This window comes from Clarias gariepinus, chromosome 2 (genome assembly GCF_024256425.1).
Source record: "Clarias gariepinus isolate MV-2021 ecotype Netherlands chromosome 2, CGAR_prim_01v2, whole genome shotgun sequence".
Taxonomy (NCBI): domain Eukaryota; kingdom Metazoa; phylum Chordata; class Actinopteri; order Siluriformes; family Clariidae; genus Clarias; species Clarias gariepinus.
The window spans coordinates 6,773,451-6,799,003 of NC_071101.1; the positions used below are offsets into that span (position 1 = coordinate 6,773,451).

The window sequence follows — 25,553 nt, forward strand, 5'->3', positions numbered from 1 at the left end:
AATAATAATAATAATAATAATGGCATGATGTAAAAGATTTTTTTTACTCATCAAATGAAACATCACAACCCAGATAATTATTATAAGAGTGAGAGTTTTTGTTTATTAACAGAACATGAATTAATACAAATGTTATTTAATTGAATATTAATCATCAGTATATTACTACAGAACATCGAGTTTGGTAATGATAGTTAGTTTTAATGTAGGCTTTATGAAATGGTTATCATATTTAGCTTTTACAAACTCGATAATAAACAAGTTGCTGTCAGAAATGAACAAAAGAGCCCACAATGTTGCAACATTTATATTTTATTTTTCCCATTGTTATTAACACTTACAAATTAATTAGTCATTGAAGGAAAATCATTTTCACGCCGCAGTTTGGCATCATTTTGAATTAAACCCATATCAAGTCATAATGGTAAATGTTGTAGTGTGAAATAGTTAAAGAATCCACTCTACATCTTGATCTCTCACTTCTTTCCAGGAGAATAAGGGCTCCGGGTATCAGGACTTTTCTCATCACCCCGCTGCAGAGCGTTGTCGAGGCCATGTACGATGTCTATTGTAGGGAACCATGCAAACACTTTTCCGCTCCTATAGACAGAAGCGAAACAAAGCTATGTTCATAAAAATTCTTTAACTTTATAAACAACAATAGTAATAAAGTACAGGAGGAGCACTTGCATGGAAGCTGTAACATCCTGGCTGTAGACACCAGTAAGAGACACAAATAACAGCTAAGTTAAATATAGAACCATAGTTACAGTTCAGTTAAATCTGTGTGTGTGTGTGTATGTGTGCAACATGCTGTCTTGATGACGTAACTGTTATGGTAGGATTATACCAGTGTTGAGTTCTACATTCTAATTGGTCAGAAGGTGTTGATTAATTCTCACTAACAGCAGTTTAGACAGTAACACAGGTTTATATTAATGTGTCTGTATGTATATATGTGTGTATATATATATTACAGTAATCACATATTATAGGCCTATATTACAATAATATATTATTAAATTGTATACCAATAAATGCATAACACTCAGAATTATCTGTCCTGAATAAGTTTTACTATATATTTTATATATTCTGAGTGTTATGCATTTGTTCTACACAGAAAGCAATACTTGCTCTATATACAAGTACAGATTTAAAAGGATTATTACGGAAGAGGATAAGGACAAACCTAAACGAAACGTCCATCTTATTTTATAGAAGTTCACAGAAACGACAGAACTTCACTTACATTAGAGGCATTGAGTCCTTATTAGTGTTCTTCCTTTCTGAGCACTGCTTTTAAACATCCTGCAAATTTACACTGCACATAGTTCAACTTAGTATAATAAATAATATACCGTATTATTGTAGCCACTCCCTGAGATGACAATAGAAAGAAACCTTAAAAGGAACCAGATTAAAAGTTTTATCCTGCAACCATACTGTACTGTGTGTTATATTAAGAGTTCATATAATAGTAATAATAATAATAACTAGAGAGGTACATTTCCTGAAGAAAATGTGAGTGGTGCTTGCCGTGGCGAAACTCGCCCGCCCCGTAGCTCTATGACAATGGGATCATAGGCCGGGAAAAAAAAAAAAAAAAAGACAATGGGATCATAGCATCATGCTAATCATGCTGAGTGCAAAATGCTAATATAGCTGGAAGTATGCTAGCAACATGCTAATATCCTTAGCATAATGGTAGCAACATGCTAAGCACTCTAGCATCATTTCAGCGACATTCTAATGATGTTTAGTGCAAAATGCTAATATGGTTAGCATAACGCTAGCAACATGCTAATCAGCCAAAAGTCATTCTAATCACACTAGCATCATGCTAGGAACATTCTACACATCTTATTAGCAAAATGCTACCAAAGTTAGCATGATGCTAGCGATGTGCTGCTATAATCAGCATCATGCTAGCGACATGCTAATATCGTTAGCATAATGCTAGCAACATGCTAATCCTGTTAGCATCAAGCTAACAGCATGCTAGGGGGCGTGGCTTAAGAGCATCATGATCAAGGCAAAAGACTGACTGATTGCTTAACATTGAGACCAACTATGGATCCCACTGTAGAAGAGACAGGGGGGAGGGCTTATTTAACTCAGTCTCTTCTACAGTGGGATCCATAGTTGGTCTCAATGTTAAGTCCATGCGCCCTTCGAACAGTCAGAGCACCCTACTCCCGAATAAGCCGCATGGTTTGACACCTCAATCATCGGTCTACGACAAATGGTGCGGGACTCAGTCAACGTCGGTCTTGATGTTAAGTCTATGGGCGTTTAATTGCCCCCTGCGGGGGTAATTAACTGCCCAGCCCTTAGAACAGTCAGAGCACCCTACTCCCGAATAAGCCGCACGGTTTGACACCTCAATCATGGGTCTACGACGAACGGTGCAGGACTCAGCAAAAGTTGGTTTCAATGTTAAGTCTATGGACAGTTAATTGCCTCCTGTTTCAATGTTAAGTTTATGGGCAGTTAATTGTCCCCTACGGGGGCAATTAACCGCCCAGCCCTTCGAACAGTCATAGCACCCCATTCCCGAATAAGGCAAACGATTTGACACCTCATTCATGGGTCTACGACTAAAGTTCATCTCAACGTTAAGTTTATGGGCAGTTAATTGTCCCCTGCGGGAGCAATTAACTGCCCAGCCCTTCGAACAATGAGAGCACCCTACTCCCGAATAAGCCGCACAGTTTGACACCTCATTCATGGGTCTATGACGAACGGTGCGGGACTAGTAATTTTCCAAAATTCCCATTATAAGTCTATGGGCAAAGTCACCAAAATCCCCATTCAAATTTTATGGGGCAACTTTGGGGACCTCTCTTGCCCCGGGGGTCGAACGTATCCCCCTATGCAGGGTATCTTCTGACACAGGTAGCAAACCTCTTCAAATGTCGTAAATTTGACGTTTCTACAAAATTCCCTCTCTGCGCTACAATCCGTCAAAGTTGGCCTTAATGTTAAGTCAATGCGGGGGCAATTAACCACCCACCCCTTAGAAAAGTCATAGCACCCCATTCCCGAATAGGACGCACGATTTGACACCTCATTCATGGGTCTACGACGAACGGTGCGGGCAACCATACTGTACTCTGTGTTATATTGAGAGTTCATATAATAGTAATAATATTATTAATAATAATAATAATAATAATAATAATAATAATAATAATAATAATAAAGAAAAAGCCTAAGACTTTTGCACAGTACTATAGGATTATGGGTACCCAAGGCTCACCCATTTAATAACAGGGAAGTTTTAATAATTTCTTACTTTATAATGCGAATGAACTACAAAAAAAAAAAAAAAAATACTCAATTATAAATATACTGTACAGTAATCACAAAATATAACACATGCATGCATTGTATGCAATGGACACGTCACTAAAACGGACACTCCACTATAAGCTGGGTGCAAATATATACAGTACAGTAGGATATTAGGTTAAAATGAGGGCTATGAACATGACCCATTCTTAATAAAATGGAGTGCCAAAGCCAGTGGTTTATCTTTTACATGGATATGGTTTGGCTTTTTCAATGATTTTCTAGATTGCATAACTAATTGTTAAATGATACTAAGTAAAATTAAGTGATGATAAGTGGAGTGCAGAGAATGGCGAGACAATGGATATGTAAGTGATAGAGGAGCTGCACAGCAAGTGACCACCCAGTCCATTTGTTTTTATTTAGTATAAGCCGGATGCAACTTTTTCTAATAGATTTAAACATGAGCATTTGTTAATGAGATGTTCTTCTAAAGCCAGTGGTGAAGATGTGGTAGTCTCCATGGTATTGGATGCATGCTCCATGTCACCAATTAAAACACATATGCATGATATGATCAGGATTTCTGTAGCAAGAAATTAATAATTAAAAAATCATATAATAAACCATTTATTTCATTTTTTATTACATAATAAAATGTTATTACATTATTACAATATTATTACAGTTTTTCTCAGAATTCTGACCTCAGATGAAACCTTCTGAGAATAAAGTCAGAACTCAGATGTAATTTTTTAATGTAATCCCTAATCCTCTTCTGTAATAAAACATCTTAAGTGCTTAACACTCTACAATATTTCTTACTGGAATGATTCACATTGCACAGAACACTCACAAAAGCCTGTGTATGTAACAAGCTCCAGGGAATTCAAAGACATAGAACCAAAGTCAGCCGTTTGTCCCTACATTGAGGACAGCCAAGAAAAAACTGCATGAGCTCCCACGGCACTATCATCTTGATTAAAGTCCCAGCCTTCGTGATGTGGAAAAGTCCGCTGCGCTTCACATTAAAGCCCCCGATCTTAGTCACCACGATGGACTCCCATCTGTGGCCGTGCTCAAGGAGAGCCAGGAATCAAACCCGGACCCTGAAGGTGCAAGGCGACAGTGCTAACCACTACACCATCGTGCCGCCTTTCAACAGATCTCATACATTTTAATATGTTATTTTACATGTTAATAGGGTATTTTAAATACAAATTCATTTTGAAATGATATAACAGCGATACCATCGCAATTATTTCTTCGAAGTGCCCTACGAAAGCATTATTTATGCCGGTTGGAACACAGCCTTGGTTTCAGTTGTGCGAAGAAAAGGTGGGTTTTTAAGTGAGTATCTTTGTTCTCTTTGATCTTGTGCTCTCAGAAGTAGAAGTAGAATATAGACTATTCATAGGTTAAAAAAATAAGAATTATATATATATATATATATATATATATATATATATATATATATATATATATATATATATATCCTCATCAGAAGTGTCATCTTCCTCATTCACAGCAGCACCAGAAAGACCCCCTCTTCCTCATCAAAAAGCGGGACATTTTCCTTGACTGCAATGTTGTGGAGAATTGCAGTAACTACAATTACATGGCAGCTTTTGGAGGGGTTCAGTTTCAGGCCACCACTGGACTTGTTTGTTTGGTCACACTTGCAAAGTCCCTCCACTTGTTTCTGACTTCCTCTGGGCTTCTCTCATACCCATTTCCAGAAGCATTCATTTTTTGTGCGATTTCATTCCATGTTTTTTATTTTTTTTTGGACAGAATTTGTAACTGTGTTTTTTAATTTGGAGAAAAGCAAAGTTGGATTGTTTCCCACCTCCTCCAAAAGAACTGCAAGCTCCTTTGTAGTAAATTGTGGTTTCCGTGTCATTTTTTCACATCAACTCTCATTAAAACATGGCTGTATGTAAAATGACTTATATAGGAAATGATCTTGAGCAAAATAGGTAACAGGTGTTCACAACACAATCCCAGCATTTTCAAAACCCATAATTTCTTTTTATTTTAATTGTACTTATGTATCAATACCAAATAAAAATGAGTTCAAATGAAATATAACTAAAAGTTATAGACTTCGTTATTCGAAAAGAGCACATTTAGGGGGCCTATGGCACTACTTCGCCATTGTATCGAAGAAAAAGAAGAACGACAGATTAAACCAACATGGTTTTAATGATGGAAGTGCGACACAGGTACTATGGTGTTGGGAAACTATGTATGTGAATAACCTACAACAACAAAGATTACAGACGTAATAAAATTAAGAAGAGATCATGCATAGACTCCTGTCTTACTCTTTTGTGACAGAAATAATAGAACTTTACTTACCTTGCAGTTTTGTTGTTTTCTAGGTCATCAGGATAGGAAGTGGAGTTGGGTTCACTTGAGAAAAAAAGAATCATCTTAAGTGTTCTACCTTTGGGAGTGCTGCTTTAAAACATCTATTTATTTTCACATCAGTTTACACTGCACATAATACCAGTCAGTATTATACAGTATATAATATATCTTATCCTAGTAGCCACTATCGTCTCACCTTGTGCTTTCCAACGTGACGTTGGTGCGCAGTGGAGACCCGAGAACAGCGCTCAAGAGAAGCGTGCCGAAACACCAGGAAGGGGGGCATGACGAGTCGCCTTGGTTAGTGCACTCTCAGAGATCTGAGCGACCTCATTTGGCCCTCATTTATACATGAGATACACTGAGGTGACTTTCCCACCCTTCTGTTTTACACATCTGTGTTGGTTGTTCATTTGTGGAGATGTTTCTCACAGGCACAGGGAATGGTATTGTTTGGAGAAGACAAGGACACACACTTTACCCGGTATAAAAAAATTGACAAATAGTGGATTGATAGGAATAAAATAAAACAAATATGAGAGAGCCATGGGAATGGGTTCGAGTCCGTGACCTGAGTCTGTGTGAATGGTGTGGAATGTAATCAGTGAAGATTGAGCTTGCTAAGAGAAAAACAAAGATAGGGGTGTTTTACAGCACAGACATGGAATAAACTATAAGTAAAAAAAAGGGTAAAAGTGGGCAAGACTTTGAACTGACCATATTTTAAAATTGGTTTAATATACAGAACATCTGTTTTATTAGACTGGGTAAGAACCAGTTTGGTCCAACTGCTTTTCTAAAATTGTGCTTGCTAAATATTTTGCAAAACCATTTTGCTTATACAGTACACGGACAGTAATGATGATGACGATGATGAGGATGAGGATGATAATGATGATGTTGGCTAATCTCACTTGCTTCAGCCAAAAAAAAATCCAGCTTGCTCCTTTAAAAAGGATGTCCAATCTCATATGCATAATTTGACTAATATAACTTACTTCTCCAGCATAAAGAATGAATTATCCCACATGATCCTACAGAAGCGTTTGACCAACCCCATCTGTTCTGTTGGAGGTTTGACCAGCCCTGCTTCCGCCTGCCCAGAGTTTGACCAATCTCACCAGAGGCTGCAGTCATTTTGTCCAATCGTCTCTGCTCCTGTGGAAAGTTCAATCAATTGTACCACTTCTTCTAGAAAGTCTGTTACAATATTGAAGTCTGTCTGTGGTCTGAATTGTTTTGAGCCATGCAGCATTCCATTCATACTGCACACAGATTCATCTAACTATAATCATAAAAAAAAAAAAAATGATATAACTTCACATTGATTTTCCATATGATTTAACTCCTACCTACCAATAGGCTACTTCTGAAGTCTGCACTATTCAGAAATGATATAGCTAACTCGAAATTATTACATGTGGCTGCTTCTCTGATTAAGCTTCATGAACCGCTTCACGGTTAAGGCATTGGACTACGGTTCGGAAGATCCCAGGTTCAAACCCCACAACCACCAAGTTGCCACCGTTGGGCCCTTGAGCAAGGCCCTTAACCCTCAACTGCTCAGATGTGTAATGAGATAAAAATGTAAGTCGCTCTGGATAAGAGCGTCTGCCATTAACAAATCTTCCTAATTTCAGTGTAAGTGGGAGCAGGTTATCAGACACACTGATCAGCCATAATAAAACACCAAATAACAATAACACATTGGCATTGAATATCAATTACATATCAGTAAACAAGATCATGTGCACCTAAGGCTCGGTGATGCCCACAGGGACCTGTCTAGTCTAATCCCACAGAAAAGCCATGGCGTCCCAAAAAATGTCAATGCTGGCCATGATAGAAAGGCACCAGAGCACTCATTGGACCACAGACCTGCAGGCAAAGAGCCTAAGCCCAATCTCCAAACTACAAACCCACAGCACCTAATGTATTTGCCAACACCACAGCACACCATCAGAGGCATTAAAGCTGGAAAGCTGGAGCCACACCAGTGGCATAAAGGGAACCAAAAACCTACAGTAAGGTTATATGCATCTTTTAGGGACAGAATTCCTTACAGAAAGTATTATTGTAATTAAAGATTTTTACTCTACATTGTGATGTTTGTATATAGAAATTGATTAAATTAATTCATTCGCTAGTCAACCTTGTGAGGATGTCGGATGGCCAGGGTGGTGGAAAAAGACAAATAATAATAATAACAATAATAATAATAAAAAAAAATAAAATAATAATAATAATAATAATAGTAATAAAAAAAAATAATATCAATAATAACAATAATAACAATAATAATAATAATAATAATAATAATAATAATAATATTAATATTATTATTATTATTATTATTATCAATAATAATAATAATAATAATAATAATAATAATAATAAACCATATAAATAATAATAATAATAATAATAATAATAATAAAAATAATATAATTATCAATAAAAATAATAATAAAATAATAATAATAATAATAATAATAATACCCCCATTCCAAATTTGTTACAACCCCTGGACAGCTCGACAGAGGTCGGTAACAGCTCCTTACAGCCTCTTTTGGACTTGGTGTGAATTTTATCCAATTCATTAGCATTGTTAGCGTCATTAGCACTGTGAGGAAAATTAGAGTATGTTAAAAGATTTTGACTGGAACCTCCTGACTAATTCGTCTTTAACTCTTCTGTAATGCCTCAGTATTTATTCTTAAGCACCATTATCGAGTCATTATCGATTCTAAAGCATTTGGCCTCGTTACCTGTTCAGCAGCATTTGGCAGCCAAAAGTCCTCGTATTAAATGTGGATGAAAGTAGATGGAAACACAATTGAAAGATATATTACATGTTAAAATTTGATGCACAATAAAAGGTTTTAATCTAAAAGGTTTGATCATTTCTGTTAATTTCATAATAAAGTCTGATGACAAATTTATCACATCATTTTTATTCCCAAAATATATGTGGTTAGGTCATTTTTATTTCACTCTAAACTGTGGAAACCATGAGTAAAATTTCTTTCATAAATCTCCATACCATTGCAATATTTATACATCAAGTTTCATAAAATTTTACGTACAATAAAAGCACATTGCACAACTCATATGGAAATTTTATTTATATTTACAGAAAAAAACACATTGCCAAAGGCGTCCTCCACTCAGGGTAAAATAAGGCTTGGGCTTGTCTTTACTAGTCATGGGTTCTGGTGGAGAAAAGTTGATGGTACCAGACTCCATCCACTCATTCACTTGCATTAAATAGCGGGTCATCTGGCATTTGTCTCATTCCTTCAATGTCTTTAGGTCAGCATCTATCTGTCAGTAAGACGGTATGTGGTTATTATCATATCGTGATATTATTATATTAATAATACTTTGTTTTACTTTCCTTAACGGCTTGCAATTGAAACATTATCAAGTCGCTCACACTTCATTCGGGTCAAAGTGTATATTTCAGATTTGATGAACAGAATTTAGACAGAGGTGTGGCTAAATGCCCTTGATTATAATTAATCAGTTAGTAATCTACTGAGCTAATCTCTTAACATCTCTGGTTACTCTTTGCCACCTTCTGGTGTTGGTGCAAGGCCAATGCATGTCAACTTCCATTACTTTTGATTATTATGATTTAATTGATGACTTCCACACTTCAGAGCTTTTAGAATTTTTTAAATATGCCTTATAATATATTACTAGCTTAAGGTTCATTCAGTTGATGATACCTATGTTTCAATACGGCATATTTTATTGTGTGGATATAAGAAAAAATAAGGACTAATTAAATATAGTCTTTATTAGCCTTAATGAAAAATTGCAGACATTATTTAGATACATAAACATGAAAACTGGATAAGAGAAAAGGACTAGTCTACTCGTCTAAGAAAAGAATATTTGGTAATAAAATATTAGTGCTTTATTTTAATAAATGCTCTGCTGAAAATCACAGATCATCTTAAACTCTTTCTCTAATTTCATCAATGAAGGTGTACCAGTTCAGTCTCTTTTATTCCGAACTGAGCGGAACCACATTTCTTCTCACCTGCCGGTCTTGATGGAGAATCACTCTGCCTGCAGCAACTGTAGCCAAGAGAAAGGAAAGAAATGCTAAAGCAACACCACCGAACATCAGGCCTCGCTCAACCTCACTCACTCCACCTACAAAAAAAAAAAGAAAACAAAAGGATTATGCTACAAAATATTAAAATTTTGTTACATTAATGCATTTATTGCTATGCAGATTATCACAGGATGTAATAATATTTATAAGAGCCCATGTGCAGGGCTAATGAGGGGGTCAGTGAAATAGGAGTCTGTGAGAGTGCTTATGATACATGCATGGAAAGACCATCCCGTTTGGAGATAGCGTGGAATTATTAATTGGGGATCTGAAAAGAAACTAAGGGAAACTAACCGAACAGTGTTCTGAACACGAACAATAAAGTTTTCCATCTAGATGACCACAGCTCTACCTGTTCAGAACCCCGTGCAGGATCTTTTCTCACGGCTCAGCCACTCACGAGACCCATGTCATTACAGTTATTTTATCTAAGATACTAAGATGATATAAAAAAAATAGGAGTTAGTGTATTAGAGGCCATTAATGGGATGTTAACTAGTTGACTGTAAAGAAAGCCACTAAAAATACTTTGTTAAGGTGAAAATGTTTGAGACTGGATCTAAAACGTCAGTTATTGCGATAACTTAAATCATAATCTTTTAATTTACTGATATTGACTGATGTGCTGATATATATATTTTTTCATTTTCCTTATTATCCTAAGGGCTGCCACATCATATCATTTGATCCACAAGATGTGGCACAAGTTTTGCCCCAGATGTGCTGTTGCAACCTTCCCATTTTCTAACAGGCTTAAAGCCGGCACTGCACACACTGGCTGGGTTGTCTGGAGTGTAGGTTTAAGGGTCTTCCCCAAAGACCCAACAGTGTAGACCAGACAGTGACAAGGCTCAACCCCCTAACCTTCTGATCAACAACCCAGAGCCTCAACCACCCGAGCCAATCCGATTTATTTAACACATCACAATTCTATTTAATGTGCAGGCAAGGATGTAAAGGAAGTTCAGTTATATTTGCCACAGGCTTTCATTATTTCTTTTTTGTGCATTTTTTTTTATACGTTTTTTTTTTATACACCAGAGGGTGACAGAAAGTAACCAGAGATGTTGAGAGATCAGCTCCATAGATTACTAACTGATTAATCATAATCAAGTCTGAAATAGGGTTTAATCAAATCTGAAATAGACACTTCTTTTTGTAAGCATCAGCTGCCATTTTTTTTTTATACCCAATTCCTCTCAGCCGATTTTCCTCTCCCAACTTCAAGTCTCCCGATTTGAAGCAGCCGGTTCCAGTTAAACAATTCATAAGGACATGAAAAAGACCCTACAGTGACTTTTGACACAAGGCAATAATGACGTGTGAGCGACATGATAATGTTTAAATAGCAAGCCGTTAAGGAAGTAAACAATATTATATTAAGCCCTAAAGAGTTGATAACTCTTAGATAAGAGTTACACAATCAGCTACATAAAACCCAGTTCCACCCTCCATTAACTTAAATGTTGGAGCAAAGAAAAAAAAGTCTTAAAACACCAAAAGTCAGTTATTGTGATACCTTAAATCATAATCTTTCAATAAACTAAACTGATTAATATTATGATAAACTTTTAATTATAATCTTTTCTGTATAGGTAAACCAATTTCTTTTTTTCATGGGCTTTGTTTCCATTATCATAAGGGCTGCCACAATATATCATTTGATCCACAAGATGTGGCACAAGTTTTGCCCTAGATGCCAGTCCTGTTGCAAACTGACCATTTCTAATGGACCTAGGGCTGGCACTGCATGCACTGGCTGGGTTGTATGGGGTGTAGGCTTAAGGGTCTTCCCCAAGGACTCAACAGTGACAAGGCTTGAACCCCCAAGCCTCTGGTCAGCAACCCAGATCCTCAGCCATCTGAGCCAAATAAATTTATTTTCATCGCCTTAAATACGTTCGGTCATCCCTGACCCGGTAGATCTGTCCACAGTACTGCAAGACTACTGGGACCTGAAAGAGGACCAGCAGAGGGCCCACACATTTAGCCAGCCCCATATTCTCTTTGGTTGCAGCATTAGCTTACTCCCACTTACCACTCCCCAAATGGGTAGGTTGTTCTCACTCTCTTAGCAAGAGCATCACTCTATGGAGGAGTATATTTAGAAGGTACTGTCATAAGGCCTCATACTGATTATCATGTCCTTCAGGTGGACATTCTAAAAGTTCAATGCCCGCTCCCATGATGAACTCAGCATTCAAGTGTTTGAGCAGCTAAGGTCACTACTAAGTTTGATCTATGTAGTGCATAAATCATAATCTGTTTTTAGTAAATTACAGGAGAATATGTCATCCATGTGTGCCAGCTCCTTAAGCTTCAGTTGCAAAACCACCTTTTCTCCCAGCTGAAGAAGCCATAACAAATTACTCCCTAGGTTTTATAGTCTCCCATGGGTGCATTAGCATAAGGTACAGTAGTTTTATAAAAGATGTGTAGAAGGTAAGTATCCACATCTGCCCCATGCAGACTCTCTACTGGTGCCCCACAGGGCTCAGTACTTGGTCCTCTTCTGTTTTCCCTCTATACCCGATCTCTTGGTAAGGTCATATCATTGCATGGATTTTCATACCATTGTTATGCAAATGACACACAACTCTCTACCCATTTCTTTTTTCACAGGCTACTCAGGTGCTTGTTCAGTCCCTTGTTATTTCACTCTTGGCAGGTCTGGCCAGCACCCACTTACCTCTCTGCTCTAATCATACTATGCGCTGCTCGACGTTCCCTTTGATCCTCCAGCCATGTTCGCCTCGGTTTATGCCTAGTATGAACAACCCCACACAATCCAACCTGGGCTGCATCCTCTGTCCATACCCTCTGCCCATTATCCCATCTATCTTTAGATCTCATCATGGACCTACCACCTTCTTAGCCCACAACAGTGACCCTTGGTCTTTGTAGATACGTTCACCCATGCATATAAACAAGAATATTAATTATTTAATTCACATAGGTTAGAATAGAATCTCAAAAGAATTACATAGGAGAAATAAAAAATTTGCTCACCTTTTAATGAGAAGATGATCAGATTGGCCACAGGAGAATGCTTACAGTAGTAAATCCCCGAGTCTGACACAGAGGCATTACTTATCACGAGTGATGAATTAGGTAATAAAATGTAGCGCTTGTCTGGATCACGTTTATACATGACCGTGTTTTCTTTATCTTGAGTGAAAATGACATCCGGTATTTCTTCATTGATGCATTTGGTCCAAAATGCTCTTCCCAAACTGTAACAGTAGAGCATAAAGTTTGTCCCTTCTGAGTGAGTCTGATGAAACTCGGCTGTAAAATACATGTGTGTTTTGCGTTATTATGATACTTGGTACAAATCAGGAATGTTCACTTCACAGAGCTTTAAAAGAAGGGACTGATAGTGATCAGACCTCTTCCCTTCAAGAGTAAAAGTTATATTGTGCTTATAAAAAGAAAAATGTACTATTGAAGTAAACTACAGTATTCAAAGAAAAGAGAAGTGGGATTAGAACAGAGCCCTGTGGCTTTATTATACCAGCAAATTAGTAACTTAGCATCGTTTTTGTGGAAATGAAAGATAAGTTGTGTTGGAATTCTCAATCTTATTCTGTTTAGTGATATTAAACATAAAACATGGAGCTAAATCTAATAATCTATTTTTAAAGGCTAATGAGGAGTAGATTATCCATTAGCAGATGGCTGCAAACAGCTGAAAACCTCTGCAAAACCACTGTTAAAAAAAAGCAGCTTTAGGGGAAATGTCACTGACACTGCACCTGCTTTGGTAAAAGGGGCATGGCTCAGCAATGAGTGGCTCAGCACATACAGTAGAACCTCACAGATCCACATAGACAACATTAAGCATTATTTCACTGGATTTTTGCATTTTTATTTAGACTGCTTTGATAGCTTTAGGCGTTTTCTGTTACACTAGACCTGATTATCTCACATTTTAAAATCATTGTTTTCTCACTTTTGTTTGTCCATATGCCCAAGCATTTGTTCCACCACAAGAACCTGGGGTCTCTCAGTTTTCTATAGTCAGGATTGGGACAATCCTAGGCTAAGTGATAAACCTACCTAGATTCCTTATCTTCTGCATGGTAATATATTTATTAGTATTGTAAATATGTATTATAATAAAGATTATTCTGCAACTGCATCTTGGTCTTTAATAGATTTTTATAAAAAAGGAGTTCCTTCCAATACATGTGCTAAAGAAGACAAATGAAATATAACAGAAGCAATTAAACTTAATTTTAAAAATAACCAAATAAAAAGAATGTTTTCTTACCGCTTAATGGAGTGATAGTCAAGTTTACCACTGGAGAATCGTTACAGTAGTACGCCCCTGAGTCTGACAATGAGGCATTGCTTATTGTGAGTGATGAATCAGGTAATATTTTGAAGTGTTTCTTTAGATCAGGTTTGCATATGATGAGGTTGCCGTTGCGTTGAGTAATGTAGAGGTCTGTTCTCCCTTCATCATTGTGTTTACGCCAAATCACTTCCCCATAAGTTGCACAGTAAAGGAAGATGTTGTCTCCCTCTGTGCAACTGACTGTCCAAAAATAATAAATAGATAAAGAGATAGATAGATAGATAGATAGATAGATAGATAGATAGATAGATAGATAGATAGATAGATAGATAATCCTGTGAAGTAAATGTCACTTTTTTACCCATATCAAAGCTATATTCAGAATAAAAATGTTATAATAGATGTTAATAAATAATTTAAATGTGTTTGTGATAATGGTGAAGTATAATTTATTGATTTCTACCACTGTATTACTAAATAAATAAATAGCAGACGTTTAAGTATCATGAATCCTTGGGGTCTCACATAGTTCAAAATTGATTTTATTTTAATTTATTTTACAATTTTGTAGGAGTTCAGAATATGCTGACAGAACAAAGCATTTTTGCATTTTATTGCAAGAAAAAGGAATTATTATGATTAATTAAGTAAATGTTTCTAGTCTTTTTAAATTAATCTTTTCAACAAAGCCTTCTTATATATATATTATCCTGTTAAACTGGTCAGTTAATTTAAATGGGTTCAATCCAAATGTTAAATAATGCCAAATTTGTTGTTGGTCTTTTGGCTGCTCCCGGCACAGATTTTACGCCGGATGCCCTTCCTGACGCAACTCTCCCATTTACACCTAACATGCGGAAGGCCCGGGTTCGTTGTTTTGCCTGCCATGCGCAAGGCCCGGGTTCAGTTCCCAGCCAGTGCCCAAACCCCCCAGCCACTGGACGCAGTGCTGATCCCAAGCCCAAATAAATGGACATCCGGCGTAAAACCTATAAATAATGCCAAATTTGCTCTGTCAAAAATAATATGCAAGTGGAATAACATTGGCGAGTGGCTTCAGGAAGTAAAGCCAACCTAGTACTATAGTTTATTAACATGTATATATCTTTTTTTTTTTTAGAAATTTCCCCACTGCGGAACGAATAAATGTATATTTTATATTAACTATCGTCTACATCTTACCTGTGGGTTCCCTCATGGAAGACATGTAGGTGTGCACCAAGGGCTTTGATAAAACTAGAACATACAGTAGAACAACTATCATGTTTATTGTAGTGATCATTTAATAAAATAATTAAGAATATTAAGAAGACATCAATCTTCCTGACAACATCATAAGTGTCACAATATAGTTATTCTACATTTTAAATTGTTCGGCAGAACTCCAATGTACTATAAGTACAGATTTTAACATGAAAATAGATATGCATATAAATGCATCTAGCTGTAAAAGGACACATGAGGAAGTGAAACTAGAGAACTAGGTCAGTAGCTTTGTAGTTGCAGTAACGGATTATATTCTAATAACAAGTATGGACTCTTTCTTCCCGTTCTGCTAACTTTCTGTTCTGTATGGCTGAAATGACGTTACAGCCACAACATGCAGTACATTTCAGTGTGACATGTTGCAGCTATCATACACCCCCCCCCCCCCACGAAGAAAAAAACAAACAAAAAAAACCCTCTTCTTAGTTGTGTTGGACTAATGGCACTTAGTTATTAACCTAGTTAACCCAGTGTAAGTATGTATCCAATTATGTAAACATTAAAGCACTTTTTGTAAGTCGCTCTGGATAAGAGCGTCTGCCAAATGCCTAAATGTAAATGTAAATGTAAATCAGTCTTTAACTAGGCTGATGACGTGAGTGTACAACACACACCCCATTTGTCTTTTGTCTAACGTCTTAACACAAATGTGTGCAATTTCAGTATTATTATCCTGAAACTAACTGAATTCTCCATAGTCTGTCCCAATGTCAGTGAAAACATAATACCGTAGCTTTTAGTCATAATTATTTGCACACATTGTGTGCAAACTGATGGTTATTTCATACCAACACACGACATTTTCCTGTTTTACTTTGCTGGTTAAAAATGAAAATTGAATGCAAAAAGTATTTACCCACCTTTAGATGGACTGACTGTCAGATTTATAAACAGATCACCACCACAGCGGTACAATCCAGAGTCTGAGACTACAGCGTTCTTTATAATGAGCGATGAATCAGGTAAAGTAATGTATCGCTTGTCTGGATCAGGTTCACATATGTAGGCATCTTGATTTTCTTTGTGAAATATAAATAACACTTTCTTGTCTTGTTCAGTGTGTTTTGTCCAGGAGACCTCCCCGTCAGAGTCGCAGGGCAGCCTGATGTTTCTGCCCTCTGTACGACTTTGACTGAACGCGGCTGCCAAAAAAAACAACATTACTGTACACACACATTGCACAATATATTAACGTAGAGACTGTAAAAAAGTCAAAACAATGTTACCAAATGATCTGGATAGGATTGTTGTCTTGATTTCGGATTTGTGCACTCTAACCATGTGCATTTGTTCTGTACACTTGCTGGAAATGATAACTGGGTCATTGGCTTCACGTGGTGGCCGACTTTAGTTACTCACTGGGTTTTAAAATGGGTTAATGCTTTTTGATCATGGTTTTTGTGTAAACCTATATTCTTCTACTTCTAATTATATAATCGAATACTTTGAAAAGTATTTAGTAAAAATCCCCTTATTTTGATATTATTTTCGATTAATAGTACATACTGTATATGGGCAACGTTCAAGCTACTTATTTTTATTTGATTTTATTTGATATTTTTTTCATCTCAACCAGTCCAAATAAGTCTGCGTGTGATTAAATCGCCTATATCCCATGCATACAGTTGAATTATGAATTAGTATCTCATTCTTGTGCTTTATTAAATTATGCACACAAATCTTATAACATGAAAGATTACAAAAAGAAAATAAAGGAAATGCAAATTGATCGGGATGTACTGAATCAAGTGTGGAAATAATTTATCTTAATGTGCAATAATTGATGTGGTAATCACTGTACATATTGCATGGTGGCTTAGAGGTTAGCACTGTTGCATTGCCCCTCAAGGCTCTGGGTTTGGTTTCTGCCTTGGATGTGTGTGGAGTTTGTATGTTCTCCCGTGCTTGGTGGGTTTCCTTTGGGTACTCCGGTTTCATCACACAGTCCAAAACATGCAGATTAGGTTCATTGGCGTTCCCAGATTGCCCGGAACGTGTAAACGAGTGTGTGAATGTACTACCGTGGTCATACAAATCACACTAAATACAGTATGCGCCAAAATTCCTCCATCGAAACTGCACAAAACAACTTCCTTTTCACTTGTGGCTGGAGCTATGCCCTGTCGACAAAAGGATATGCATGTCTGGGATGCGCAAGTTTCAGTACTGTACTGTATATTTTGGTGCATAATGTACAGTCGTCACCCTTGGGCTTTATGGTCCCTATTTGGACTATAGAGGTTCCTGGACTTGGACTACAGAGATGGAATTACATGTTGTAATATAGACCCATATTCTCTTTGATAGAAAAGAAAAAATATTAAAAGGAAGGATTTTTTTTTTTTTTTTTTACAGGACTGGTGATATTTCAATCAGGCCTCATAAGCCATGTTAATACATTTTTTTGGATCAGTATCCTGCTTAAGATAAAGTTTAACATTTCACCTTGATGTTGATAGTGATATGTTGTGAGATAGTGAGATGTTGTCCCAGTATTTTCAGTCTTTTTTTCATATAATTACTGAAGTCTGAAGTCAATTTAAATAAATAAAAAAAAACTACTACAAATTTTTGTCAAAAGCCCAAAACTTTTAATATCATTTGACATCTGATTTCTCCCAACTCTGATAATCCTTTAACAGCAAACATGTTCACTCACCTGATGATGGAGCTACGGTCAGGTTCAGAACTGGATAACCGTTACAGTAATAAATACCCGAGTCTGAAAGAGAGAGACTCTTTATCATGAGGGTAGAATCAGGTAGCACGGTGTAGCGGTCATCTGGAGCACGTTTGTACACAGTGGTATCTTCATTATTCCGTAGAATGTAAAGATCCACTCTTCCATCTTCAGTGCGCTTGCTCCAAGACCCTTTCTCATCATTTTCACATAAGAGGATGATGTCAGTCCCCTCTGTGCCGCTCCGGCTAACCTGGACTGGTGAAGTACAAATTATTTCTTTCCTCATATAAAATAAATAATAGGCCAAAATATCTGGATCCGAGCTGGATAACACACACTTATCTGTTCTAAAATGCAATCTAGAATAAACAATATACCTGCTGTCATGTTTTGGAAAGCTGGAGAATCTACAGTATAGATGAGCAAAATACATGAAAAAAAAAACTAAACAGAGAACTAATTCTACATACATATAAATATATAAGAATGTGTTTTATAATCCACTTTACTCACCAGATTGAGCAGAGTTCACATAATCTGTAAGCAGAAAAGAGAAAAAAATACAGAACTTCATCACAGTCTTCTGTCTCACCCTGAGAAGAAGCTGATAATCACACATACTGTACACGTTTTGAAGTGTGTGTGTGTGTGTGTGAGTGTGTGATAGGGGAAGTGGTGTGAATGTGAAAGTGGTTAAGTGACGTTTGCGAGCAGAGAGGGTCAAGTAAAACATGATGCTTACACCCGTGGGAGAATGAACCAGATTAAATACTATAAATAAGTTATTAGATTCACCAAACCTGTTTCCAGCACTTCATACCCCAAATCCTCCAGAAAACCCAGGAGTAAAGAATGAAACTTTATAGAGAGTCCACATCATTAATCAAGCTTGTTTAAAACCTCACAAACATCCACCAGACCCAACATTAGGATCTCCTCCAAGACACAGAAAGAGAACTGGTGGCAGGCAAGCTGAGAAGACATGACCATCACATGACACTGGATGAGATGAGGTCACTTGATGACCGTGATGTTTCCCTTTACCTGTTTGAGCATGCTGAGGCATTGTGAGAAATCACAGAGGGCAACCGTCTTCTGCTGCTGCTGTCTGGTGAAGCTCAGTCCTTAGCTCAAAGGCTTTTTTTCTGACTATATGCTTGAGATTCAGGGAAATTAAAAATGGCAATCAAAGCAGCTTTCTCTTTGCATTTACTCAGCAGCCTCAAGACTCCGGCCACAGGTGACTCACACTATTATTTAAAAGTTTGGACACAACGTCTAAATCCATGCTCATTCCTGATTTTTCTTTTCTTTCTACACTGTAAACCAATGCTGATGTCGTCCAAAACGCACAATAATCTCCTTTGAACAGTTGATATTGAGATGTTTCTGCTACTTCTGCTCTGTAAAGCTTCATAACGGCTCTAATCTGAGGTGCTGGTTGTTAATTGGTGATTTCTGAGGCTGGTGACTCTAAATGAACGTCTCCTCTGCAGCAGAGCTCAGTTTTGGTGTCATGCACACTCGGAACGCGACCGGCACTAGGACCCGGAAGTTAAGCGGTCGCGAACCAGGAAGTATAAAAGAGGTAAACAAACCATAGCACCTCGCTCAGTCATTAAGTCGCCGATGCCACGTCGGAATTCGCCAACAAACCGTGAGTACTCACCTTCTTGGTTTAATCTCCTGATCTAGTGTGTATTTATAGGACGCGGGTTAGATTGTGTCTTTCCCTACGTCTTCTGGTCACTCCAGGTTAGTCCTTGACAGAATGACTGAGCCCACGCGGTGAACCCAGCGGATTACGCGCACCTCTGCGATGTGGTAGATCAGCACGCCAAGCTCATCAACACGCTAACCGGGGAGATCGCTAATCTGCGCAAGGCCGCGACGTCTTGGAGATCCAGGGGAGAATGCGGATCTCCAGGCGGCTGTGGATGGCGTGGCTAGCCGGTCTCCCGTCGTGGCGGCCGCGGCGCCGCACCAAGCTCCCCCCCCTCCTTCTGATGTATTTCTGGCGCTTCCAGATAAGTGGGATGGCACGGACGGGAAGTGTAATGTGTTTTTAACAGCGCTTGATCTGGTGTTTGAGTTTAATGCCACCAGGTACTCCACCGATCGGCTACGCATCGCGCTTCTGGTCTCGTTGCTATCCGGGCAGGCAGCTAAGTGGGCCACGGCAGTTCTCCGGGCGGATACAAACACCGCGCACTCATATAATGAGTTCAACCGCCAACTCCAACTCACTTTCGAACACCCAGCGGGCGAGGTGGAGACCGACACCAAGCTCTACCATCTGCAGCAGGGAGGATTGTCCATGAGCCGGTACGCAGCTGAATTCCGGACCCTCGCTGTGCAGACCGACTGGGAAGATGCCGCGCTCCGGACATCTTTCTACGAGGGACTGGCTCCGCGCATAAAAGACAAGCTCGCCGGGCAAGAGCTTCCTGCCACCCTGGAGGGGATGATCCAGCTCACCCTCCGTATCGATCAGCGCATCCTCTCTCGCCCGAAGCCAGCTGCGAGGACCCTGCCGCCTGCACCCACCTTCTCCTTCACCGTACCACGACCACCTACTGCTCTCACCGCCCCAACTACTGGATCTGTCGGATCTCCACCTCCTGCCGTGGTTGACACCGGAGCCGGGGAACCCATGCAACTAGGACGCGCCTCCCTGACCGTGGCGGAACGCGAACGACGGTACAGAGAGGGGTTATGTGCCTATTGTGGGTCAGCGGCACATCACCGGGCGATCTGTCCAATTCGTCCGGGATAACGCCCAGCCCCGGTGAGTGCAAGGAGAGCACTCCACCAAGACCAACGCCACCATCTCATGTCTCACGGTCCAGGTAACTCTCCAATTTGGCCACAAACGAGTTTGAAGTACCGCGTTCATCGATTCCGGTGCCGCTGGTAACTTCATTGACTCAACTTATGCCAAAGAATTGGGGATGAAGATCGAGGTGTTATCCCAGCCGGTTCAAATCACTTCAGTTGACGGTCGGCCCCTCTCATCCAGTCCTATCACCCACCAGACCCAACCAATCACATTCATAATCGACCAACATCAGGAACAGCTTCAACTTCACCTCACCTCCATCTCATCTCCCCCCATCATCCTTGGATACCCATGGCTGCTGCAGCATGACCCCCTCATCTCATGGAACCAAAACCGTATCCTCTAGTGGGGACCGACCTGCACTGAACTTTGCCTACAGGCCCCGGCTGGGACGTGTTCCACGGAGTGCGAGGCCCCCGATGTCGACATCAACGCCATTCTGCCCGCCTATCGTGACCTGGCTGCAGTCTTTTGTAAAAGAAGAGCCACCCACCTTCCACCTCATCGTCCCTACGATCTGGCCATAGAGCTCCAGCCGGGTTCCGTCCCCCCCCGCGGCCACCTCTACTCCCTGTCAGCTACCGAGACGCAGGCGATGGAAGAGTACATAACCAACGCTCTTTGACACGGAACCATCTGGCCCTCCTCGTCACCGGCAGCCGCAGGTTTTTTCTTTGTGAAAAAGAAAGGGGGGGAACTTCGCCCATGTGTCGACTATCGGGGGTTAAATAAGATAACCATCAAGAACCGACACCCGTTGCTGCTCACCAACTCAGCCCTGGACGCCCTCTCTGGTGCCACCGTGTTCACTAAGTTGGACCTCCGGAGCGCCTACAACTTGGTGCGCATCAGAGAGGGCAATGAGTGGAAGACGGCCTTCATCACCCCCACAGGACATTATAAAAGCCTGGTCATCCCATTTGGATTATGTAACGCACCCTCGGCCTTCCAGCAATTCATCAACGATGTCCTGAGAGACATGTTGGGCCGATGGGTGTTCGTTTACTTGGACGACATTCTCATCTACTCCCACACCATCACCGAACACACCCAACATGTCCGGGCTGTTCTGAAGAGATTGCTCGCTCACCAACTGTACTGTAAGTTGGAAAAATGTGCTTTTCACTAGCACTCCACCACGTTCCTGGGTTTTGTCATCTCGCCCCAGGGTGTGGCCATGGACCCGCAGAAGCTAGAGGCTGTGCGTCATTGGCCCCTACCCAGGACGCTCAAACAGCTTCAACGGTTTCTCGGGTTTGCGAACTTCTATCGTCGCTTCATCCGGGGCTACAGTACAGTTGCAGCACCACTGACCAATCTGACCAGGCCCGCAACTCACCCCTTCCAACTCACTCCGGCCGACATCTCAGCATTCAGGGAACTCTGCCATCGCTTCACCACCGCACCTATCCTTCTTCACCCAGATGCCAACCAACCGTTCGTTGTGGAGGTGGACGCGTCGGATGTGGGCGCCGGCGCTGTTTTCCCTTAGCGAGGTCCAGACCAGAAGCTACACCCATGTGGCTTCTTCTCCAAGAAATTTAATCCCACACAGCAGCGATACGGGGTAGGGGACCGCGAGCTGTTGGGCATAAAGTGGGCCTTGGAGGAATGGCGTCACTGGCTCCAGGGCGCCAGTGAGCCATTCGTCGTCTGGACGGATCACCAGAACCTCCTCACCATCCGGAACCTCAAACAACTCAATCCCCGACAGGCACGGTGGGCATTATTCTTCGAACAGTTCAACTTCCATCTATCATACCGCCCGGGATCGAAGAACACCAAGGCGGACGCCCTATCGCGACAACAGGAGGAAGACGTCCCCCGGGCGGACCCCGTGCCTGTCCTACCCACTTCACGCATCGTGGCACCTCTCCAGTGGGATCTCGAGACAAGGGTTCGCCAGGCTCAGGCTGCGGAGGCCGGGCCGGCAGGGGCGCCGCCTGGACGACTCTTCGTGCCACATCCACTAAGAGCTGAGGTCCTCCAGTGGGGTCACTCATCGCCCGTAGCCGGACACCCAGGAAATCGAAGAACCTTACAGTTCATGAAACGGGCGTTCTGGTGGCCCTCCATGAAGAAGGACATCGAGGAGTTCGTTCAGGCGTGCCCGGTGTGCGCCAGGGCTAAGGATACCAACCGACCAACCCCCGGAGAGCTCCAACCTCTTCCCGTTCCTCGACGGCCCTGGACGCACATCGCTTTGGATTTCATCACAGGCCTGCCGGTTTCCGAGGGGAGAACACCATCCTCACGATCGTCGACCGGTTCTCCAAGGCAGCTCACCTGGTGGCCCTCACCGGACTCCCATCAGCTAAGGTTACCGCAGAGCTGATATTGGAACACGTAGTCCGCCTGCATGGGTTCCCCAAAGACAGCATCTTGGACAGAGGGCCCCAGTTCACCGCCCGGTTCTGGAAGGCCTTCTGCTGTCTGATCAACTCCACCACTAGTCTGTCCTCCGGATACCACCCCCAGACTAATGGTCAGACGGAACGGACCAACCAACAACTGAAGCGCTACCTGAGATGCTTCGTGTCCAATCACCAGCGCTCCTGGGCCCGCTACCTCACATGGGCTGAGCTGTCTCACAACCTTCACGTCTCCTCTGCCACCAACTTGAGCCCATTTGAGGTATGCTATGGTTTCCAACCTCCGATGTTCACCCATCAGGAACCGGAGGTTGACGTACCCTCAGCCCAACAGTTGGTCCGTAGGTGTCGACGGCTATGGAGGCAAGCCAACCGTGCCATCCAACATACCAACGCCAGCTACATCACCCAACATCGCCGTCGACACCCTCCGGGACGGTTGTTCAAAGTAGGTGACAAGGTCTGGCTCTCAACCAAGAACCTCCATCTCCACACAGAATCCCGGAAACTTTCACCAAGGTTTATCGGCCCGTACCGCATCAATTTACAGATCAACCCTGTCACCTACCGGCTCCAGCTGCCTGCGGCGCTCCGGATCCATCCAGTATTCCATATTTCGCAACTGAAACCCTTCACCACTTCACCCATTCGCCAACAAACCGTGAGTACTCACCTTCTTGGTTTAATCTCCTGATCGAGTGTGTATTTATAGGACGCGGGTTAGATTGTGTCTTTCCCTTACTCCCCATTCGTGAGAGTCCTTAGACTAAATAGCGTGATTATCCTGCCTACTCGTGTTCTTCCGCGTTTGGGTTTACCATTCATGCAACAAAGGGCTAACCACTAAAGCTACGTCTTCTGGTCACTCCAGGTTAGTTCTTGACATTTGGTCTTGTTTTCTGTGAAGGTCTTCATGAGAGACAGTTTCATCATGGAGCTTTATGGGTTTTGCAAATGCACTTGGCACAATACTGTTCTTCCAGAACAGCTGACCTTCATGTCTTAAAATAACAACTATCCAAACTTTTGACTAGTACTGTGTGCCTGAGAAATGTCAACTGGTGGATCCACAGCCCACCCCAATAACAGTGGTTTATGCGACACGATATCTAGAAGAAGTACCTCTACCCACCATTTCTGCACACAGTGTAGTGGAGACACTTTTCCACATTATCTTGAGTCAGAAGCCTAAACGAGATTCTAAGTGATCAAAGCACTACTATAGCCATGTTCTGTATACTTATATTTCTATGTGACCTTTATATAATTTGCTGGGCATTTAATTGATTTGTACTGTACTAGTGTTTACCGTTCTCATACAGATGGACTGGAAAAGTGAGTTAACCAAAGAGTTAAAAACAATGCTTTTAAGTTTGTTCAAAATGATGCTTGGAATTGGGTTAACCCCATTATTCTCAGTACATGAGGACCCACAAGCCTCCATTGGGTTTTTAATACACAGGAACCTTGGATTGTGAGTAACATGGTTTGCAAATGTTTTTCAAGACGAGCAATATTTTGAGAAATGTATTAACTCATGTTCGTTGATATACAGTAGGAATACAGTTGCCCTCCCAGTCAGACACCATGTCCAAGCTGATTGGCAAGCATTTCAAAGTTTAGCTTAGCTGATTATGGAAGCGATTCTATCATAAACGTTAAACTTAGCAAATGTGCAACAAGACCTGCTCCAGTGTAAAGATCTCTAATCCCACTTGCTTTAGCAAAAAAAAATGTCCAGAACCACCTGCTGCTATTGGAAATTTGATTAATTCCACCTGCCTAAGCAAAAAAGACCAACCCAGAAGTTGCGACCGGTCAATAAAGGGCGTGGGCAGAGAAGAATGCTACTTTAACATTTACTTATTTAACATAATACTTATTTATTTATTTTGGGGCACTGGTGCAGTTTCACCTGCCATGCAGAAGGCCTGGGTTTGATTCCCAGCCAGTGCCCAAACCCCAGCCACTGGGTCCCAAGCCCGGATAAAATGGGAGGGTTGCGTCAGGAAGGGCATCCAGGGTGTAAAACCTGTGCCAAGTTGTAGTGCGGACTGGATATCCCGCTGTGGCGACCCCTTGCCGGGAGCAGCCGAAAGACCACCACCAACAACAACAACAACTTATTTATTTTAATAATTAAATAAAGGCATTTAGTCACGATATTCCGCTGTATTTCTTAATATAATTTATTTACAAAAAAAAATCTAAACTGTATTACGTTCGTGAACGCGGGGCGCTGTGTCTATGTAGACACATAAATTTTTGAAAAGCATGTGATTTGAGTCTAAGATCTAATT

The 25,553-nt window shown here is 40.7% G+C and overlaps 1 protein-coding gene across 1 annotated transcript; it reads right to left on the reverse strand.

Annotated features, from left to right (window-relative positions):
* Positions 1-15,264: 15,264 nt before the first annotated feature.
* On the reverse strand, positions 15,265-18,634 carry LOC128514361 (uncharacterized). The gene is made up of 5 exons (XM_053488184.1): positions 18,556-18,634; positions 18,420-18,449; positions 18,019-18,297; positions 16,220-16,501; positions 15,265-15,329 (listed from the first exon to the last, which is right to left on the reverse strand). The coding sequence occupies exons 1-5, from the start codon at positions 18,614-18,616 to the stop codon at positions 15,265-15,267; spliced, it is 717 nt and encodes a 238-aa protein (XP_053344159.1). The 5' UTR covers positions 18,617-18,634.
* Between the last annotated feature and the right edge of the window lie 6,919 nt (positions 18,635-25,553).